Source organism: Cucurbita maxima, unplaced genomic scaffold (genome assembly GCF_002738345.1).
Source record: "Cucurbita maxima cultivar Rimu unplaced genomic scaffold, Cmax_1.0 Cma_Scf00027, whole genome shotgun sequence".
NCBI classification, from domain to species: Eukaryota; Viridiplantae; Streptophyta; class Magnoliopsida; order Cucurbitales; family Cucurbitaceae; genus Cucurbita; species Cucurbita maxima.
Window position 1 is genome coordinate 848,910 of NW_019272043.1, and position 6,952 is coordinate 855,861.

A 6,952-nucleotide genomic window follows, 5' to 3' on the forward strand; every position below is an offset into this window, starting at 1 on the left:
CCCCCCCCCCCCCCCCCCCCCCCGTTATGGCTCGGTGTCCTGATGGCATGTCCTCCAGACTCCAAGTCTTGTTCTCAGTGATGGTCGCCATCTCATCCTACATTATATTCAGCCAGCACGGGTTCCTTTTCGTTTCGGCGAAAGAATTCGATTCATCTGCGCTTATGGCATGTAGTTCGGCCACTTCTTCGAGCTCGTGCACCGCCAGTCTCGGTGGTTCACCTCCTTCCAGTAGGTCTTCAATCCTCCGGAACCTGATCGTCAGACCATCATCTTGATCGGCATCATGCGTCGAGTCCGCAATACGTGGGGTTGCAAACTCCACTTGTTCAGAGGGCATAGTAGGAGTTGTGGTTGGTGTTGGCGTAGATGTGCCCGATGTAGCTGCTGGCGACGGTGACAGTGCCCGATGTTGTGTTCCTCCTTCTCCCAGGTTTGTAGCCGATGAAGACGAACTTCAACCCCCTGGAATCGAGCTAGTCAAAGTGGCGACGCATGACATTCATGTATGCGACACAGCCGAACACTCGAAGATGATGTACCGCTGGCTTCTTGTTGTATCAGGCCTTGTGTGGCGTCTTCCCATCGACGCTTTGCGTTGGCGACCGATTGAGGAGGTAGATGACTGTCATGACCGCCTCTCTTGAGAACCTCTTGGGCATCCCAGCCGTCATCAACAGTGACCTTGTTGTCCCGAAGATGGTCTGATTTTAGAGCTCCACCATCCCGTTCCGCTGAAGGGAAGAGGGCGCCATTAGGTGCTGCTGCATGTCAAGCTCGTCGCAATACTTACCAAAGCTTGCTGAGGTGAATTCTCCACCTCGATTCGTGCACAGCACTAGCATCTTCTTCCCGTATTCGGCCTCCGCTCGTGCTTGAATGCGCTTAATCGCCTTAGACGAAAAGGGGTGCGCCTCTGCTTGTCGATGAGACACTCATCGCACAGCCTGTTCATGCCTTCAATTTCCGAAAAACCGTACACCATCTCCTCCTTGTGTAGTTTTTGTAGAGCAGAAAAGCTCAGGTGCCCGTACCTTGCGTGCCACCTCTAAGCTACTTCTTCGATCCTAGCCGAGAGGGTGACCGACTGCTCTATCTCCAACTCCAGGGTGTAGAGGCGGTTTTCCCTGCGCCGAACTTGCGTGAGTAGCCGGCCTCATCGAGTTGACCCCGACTCGCAAGGTTAGCCTTGAACTTCGGGACGAAGTAGACGTTAGTCAGCTTGCAGTGCTCATCTCCCTTGCCGACGAACAGGATGGTGTCGCGTCCTTCAATCTTGACGACGGAGTCATCGCCGAATTTAACCGTCCCACGAACTTTCACCGATTTGAGCGAACACTCGCTCCTTCTTCAGCTGAATTAGCTCCTCAGGTGAATCCTTTCTCACACCCAGCTGGAGCTCTTCCTCGAAATCTATCGACCCTCACCGACGACGGACACTCACTCCTCCTCAGCTTCAAAAACATTGAAGCTAGATTGGCTTAGTGGTGAGTGGTTGTGGCGGTGGTGATGATGGTGATGATGATGATGTGGGCCTGAAGCGGCTACTTTGTGGTGGCCGTCGTGGTGAGTTGGTGCAGGAGCTAGGCTTCCATGAGATTTGGTAGCTTCGAAGACATTAACACTAGTAGAAAAGAAACACAAGCACACAAACACTTGTTCTAAGAGAAGCCATTTGAATATGATATGAACTTCTAAGGTTGAAGTCTCTAAATTGAAAGTATACTATATAATTAAGAAAAAGTTGAATAGTCTTCTATAGAGAGTCACTCAATTTAACTGTATTTTATTTAAATTTAGATTTTAAAATAAAGAACCAAATTCACCTTCCATATATGAATTCAAAAAAATTCTTAATTAAAGTTTTATATTTAATTTAAAAGGTCAATTTAAGAATTTGATTCATCAATATTTTGGTTCAACAAATTAAAAAGAAAAAATATTATGAACGAAGGTGGAAAGAGAAAAGGTTGTTGTGGGATATTCTTTAATGAATCTATTTTTTCTAATAAAATAATAATGTATAGACTTAAATGTTCATAATAAATTAATAAGGAAAAATAGATTTGTGATGAATGTTGTTTTATATGTTTTCTACTATGTTAGAAAGGAGGATGGACTATTGCGATATGTGCTCTAGGTGATTTTATGGTCTCATGGAAGAGTCTACCATCTAACCTTCCATGGACAATGTTCAGATTAACACCATACTGTCCCTACAGTATACGAGGTCGCGCTTCAATCCAAGTCACTGATCCTTCACTACGTAACAAAGTAAGCTACCAGGGTCAAAGAATAGAAAGATTGTAGCAACTCAGCAAGACAAAGATAGCCTCCAAGTCATTAGCAGTTGGTACAATGTCAGCAAAGCTTCCACCTCTCTTTCCATTCCGAGGACCATTGAGCTAGGACTAGACCAATTAAGGTTGTGTGACCTATAATTCGGATGAAAATAAATTTCAAGACTTAGTACCTAAACACAAATTTATCAACTCTAGTCAATCCTTATCGTTTGAAAATATAATTGAAACTTACAAATGAAAAATATGAAATAATTGGCATACTTGGATCGTGAATAAGGGTATTTTATGCCTTAAAAAAAATCTAGCAGAAAAGAGTCTCCTAAACAATTGAATTTTACCTAACTGCACACTCATAGTTGAGAAATGAAAGTGAATATACACAGATGACTTGTGGCTAGGGATGGAAGGCCAATCAAAATCGGATATAGTTAGTTTGGTAAGAGAATTCTCTATTTACTTCATTGATTAGTGATTTCGAACCCATGTTTGTTGGTTTGATATACATATATGAATAAAGGGTTTTGGAGAACTTTGTTATTTTATTTTGTTATTTTGAGGTTTTACAATTTTTATAATAGTTAAATTACCTATTTAGTCTCAAGAAATACACTATTATAAGTAAAATTAAACTTCAGAAAAATCTTGCAAAGGTAAAGATAAATTCAATGCTTAAACTTTTCGAGCATCATTAGAAAAATTGTTTGATAAGCGATTCAGTGATGGACTTGTAGACTGATTCAGTCGGATGGATGCTATCCCAAAATATGTATTTTGATGGATCTTCACACGTTGGGGTTAGGGCATTACATAGAGGTCCTGCTTCTGCCAATCCAGTTCCACAACAACCTGTGTTTGTATGCTCAAAACCTATACAACCAAATAAACCGAACAAAATTTAGTTAAAAGTGATTCTTAAAACTTGATTTCCTCAAAATATTTAGGACGTTAGATCCTTTAAGTTGATAAATTTTTCTATTTCAATTGGCATCAACTTACCATATTGGTGAGGATTATTGATCATGTCCATGAGAGGGGTGTAAATGTCAGCGTACAACATTTTGCTTCTAGGTAGTTGCGGTTGTAGATTGCTCAGCAACTTTGAAAGCTTCTGATTATAGGATTTCGAGTCTGAGTTTTGATCTTCCAAACATATTCGATTTAGGGGATTTTGAAACGATATAGTCTCTTGAATTGGAAGACAACCAATCGGAGGGAGGCCAGCAACCACTATATTGCGACATCCGAGCTGGTAAATTTCCTGTTCATTTTCAATCAAATAATGAAGATGAAAAGTTACATTTTAACATTTTGATTATTGTGTTAACAAATATTGACTATGATTAATATGGCACACGGTATAATTTACCTTGATAAAACTTTGTAGTCTATTCAGTATGAAATCTTGGTAACCGCTAATATTGTACTGTAGTTTCCTTGTGGGAAGGTCGTAGAAATTGATGTTCAAATCATTAGTTCCTGCACTAATAATAACCAAAGCGCTACCAATAATCTTTTTACTTTCATCCACGCCCACAATCCTTTGAAGCCTTTGAATGTAGTTCTTGAAAAGATCAATTTGCTTCATCACAGGAATAACTTTGGATATTGTAGCAGTTAGATCATCAAACCCTGTGCCAGCTGATGCAAAACTAACTCCTGTTTTTACGTCATCATTCAACAATTTTGGATCCAAAAATGGAGGAACAAATTCCTTTATCCCCAACCTAGAAGCCACCATGTCAGGAATGAGTTTTCCATTACTAAACCTTCCAGTAGCAATATGACCCGGAAAATCTTTGCCATAGGGAGCGTAATTAGCCTTGAAAATGGTGGGAATGAAGTTGTTATTTCCTGTATCTACCGTGGAATCGCCGAAAATAAGAATGGCAGGAAAAGTTCGAGAAATTTTAAGATCAGAAGCTCTGCACAATTTGGTAACACATAATGACCAAATTATGTGGAGTGATAGAGCAGCTATGAAATAATTTGCTCGTGCCATTGCCGATGTTCTTCGGGTTGTTTTTGATATCATCTTTGTGAATTGGTACATGTATTAATAGGGTTTGAAAGACATAAGAGTAAGCTACTTACCGTTTCTCCATGGAGTTATTTAGTTTTGAGCCATTTATGGCCATTCAAAGCCAATATATATTTCAAATGGTTCTTTCCGTTTCTTTCTTCTTTTTATTTTAAATAATAATAATAATATATATATATATATATAGTTTATTTGGTAATTTATGTAGTAAATAGGCAAAACAATATCATACATTATTATTTGTTAAGTATATTACAATTGCAGTTACAATATCTTTTTTAAAAAAAAAAAACTTGTAACGGACAAAATAAAATTTTAATGCATTCATTTATTCGTTATACAAAATATATGTTACAAAAAACATTTAATTTAGTTATTTTGTTTTAACATTTTCTATAATTAGTGTGGACTTCTAAATTGGGATTGAGACTAAAAAGACGAAATTAGGTAAAATCGAGAAGGCTCAAACATGAAGACGAACTTACACTTTGGAATGTCGCCCTTTGTGACTGCACAGCTCTTGAACGCTCCTGCACCTCGACTAATAGCATTGGGACACTTGAAAAAGAAAGGAAAAGGGGATGTGAATATAAATATGCTCAGTAAACAATCTAGTTTAAGCTCTCATTGCATACTTAACTTAGTAGGAGACTATGACTTTACTTTAGGCTCTAGAGATATAGCTCTTGTTGTTCACAGACTTGAGTAGCTACGTTAGCTTATGTAGCGGTAATCGGTATCCAAATTTGAGGCGTTACCTCAAGGGACTCTGTACCAAGTGGAGACAACATGGTGAATTCTAGCCTCCTCGTCATTCATGGGTGGTTAGCTGGTGAACTCATCTCACAGACTATTTAGTCGCCACAAATTGGGGGGCACGACTCCTTAATCGTGTCAGTTCTAATGGCTACCTGTATGATCAACACTCCAATGGAATTTCCATTATGGGTCAGTTCAGGTGGGCAATTCGAGTCTCGGGCACTAGACTAATCCAATGTCGGGTTGCTCCATGCCAACATCCCATCGACATGCGTCTCCTCTTAGGCCAATCGCACATGCATTGTTGTGACTCCAACACGTCCTCAAGCTATGCAATGCATACTTCCGCTCATTTGTTCGTCTTCTTCAAACGTTCAGTAGACAAGTTTTCTAGATTTCATCATAATTTTTCCAATTAGTGTCAAGAACAATGTTTTTACCATTTTTTGGGGTTTTGTAGAACTCTATATGCGATCATAATCAACTCTGACTTTCTTTCCAAAATGGTGTAAAATTCCCAATAACAACACCCTAAAAATTCAAAACTTAATTACAATATACTGAAAATAAAAATTAAGAACCCAAAACGCTAGCTTTTGGTAATTACTCGATTCTTGACAGATTTAAAAACAAAACCCTATAATGGTTCTCTCAAAGCCACTGAGTGTTTTTTGTGAAGGAACTTCGATGAAATTTCGACCCCAAACTACTACTTCGACCGAATTTCATTTTCCCTCTACAAACCTTAAAACCCTTCATTAAGTACTCATTCACATCCCTAGTTAGAGGAGGTGGGTAGAAAATGACCAATCTACCCCTCGACTTTGGTCAATGTTTTCAATTTTTCACTATTTTGTTTTCTATTTTTCTTCCTTAAAGTTTTCTAATAATTTTTATCAACTAAATAAGAGTGAGCCTAGCTTAATAAGTGTTTGGCATGTATTAACTCCCTCGAAGTTAATGGTTCAATGTTAATAGTAGCTCTATGCTAATGCTAGTTTGTGGTACGAACAACTCCATTATATAATATCTCAACTGTATTAATGTTATACACACTCGAGATATATGTATATGATAATTTTGTTAGCTTTAAATCAAAAATATTCTTAAACTTTTCGTGGCTTAAAATTTTATTAATAGTCTTGAAAATTTTTTAGAAGATTAAAAAATAACTCTATTTTTTAAACAAAATGATAAGAGTTTCCTTCTAAAATTAACGGGTTTTTATGTTTAAATACTTTTAAAATAAATACAAATATAGATTTTTTATAAAAAAATTAATTTAGCCTTTACATTTTTTAAATGATAGATTAGAAGTGATTGCATTAATGGGTTTTGGTGACAATTATGTTGACTTTTGACCTTAAGAAACTCATCTATATAGTAATCTCAATCATGGAAAAATAATTCAATTCCAGCTCATTTTATTTTATAATCATTTCATTTTTTTATTTTAAAAATTGTGACTATTTTTTTTATCATTATAATTCAATAAACATTTAAATTCTTAGCCAAATTCAAAAAAACAAAAAAGTTATTGGTTTCTAATGGATTGAAAATCTTCGATTAAAAGGTTAACAACACGAACACGAACGTGTACCGAGCAAAGATTGTGAGTATCAAAAGCTTGATGTGTGGAGACATGAAGCAAAGATATGAAATTATATATACTCCAAAACAAAGGAAGGGGTTGGTTTGATCTACAAATACCACTTGAGGGTCAACATAATATCTCATTGGCTTACCTACTCAAAGATTTTCTTGCATTTTCAATGCTCCACAAAACATCTTTTAACGGTCCAAGTCCAACGCTAGTAGATATTGTCCTCTTTAGACTCTTCCCTCTCCAACT

The 6,952-nt window shown here is 37.5% G+C and overlaps 1 protein-coding gene across 1 annotated transcript; it reads right to left on the reverse strand.

Moving 5' to 3' along the window:
• Positions 1-2,991: 2,991 nt before the first annotated feature.
• Positions 2,992-4,302, reverse strand: LOC111499482 (GDSL esterase/lipase At2g30310-like). The gene is made up of 3 exons (XM_023151044.1): positions 3,670-4,302; positions 3,300-3,561; positions 2,992-3,170 (listed from the first exon to the last, which is right to left on the reverse strand). The coding sequence occupies exons 1-3, from the start codon at positions 4,300-4,302 to the stop codon at positions 2,992-2,994; spliced, it is 1,074 nt and encodes a 357-aa protein (XP_023006812.1).
• Between the last annotated feature and the right edge of the window lie 2,650 nt (positions 4,303-6,952).

Bases quoted from the DNA above. Each gene is read 5' to 3' on its own strand.
- LOC111499482 (XM_023151044.1), bottom strand. From the start codon at position 4,302: ATGGCACGAGCAAATTATTTCATAGCTGCTCTATCACTCCACATAATT. The intron at 3,562-3,669 runs GTAAATTATACC...GAAAATGAACAG, and splicing joins GACTACAAAGTTTTATCAAG to GAAATTTACCAGCTCGGATG. The intron at 3,171-3,299 runs GTAAGTTGATGC...TTGGTTGTATAG, and splicing joins CAATAATCCTCACCAATATG to GTTTTGAGCATACAAACACA.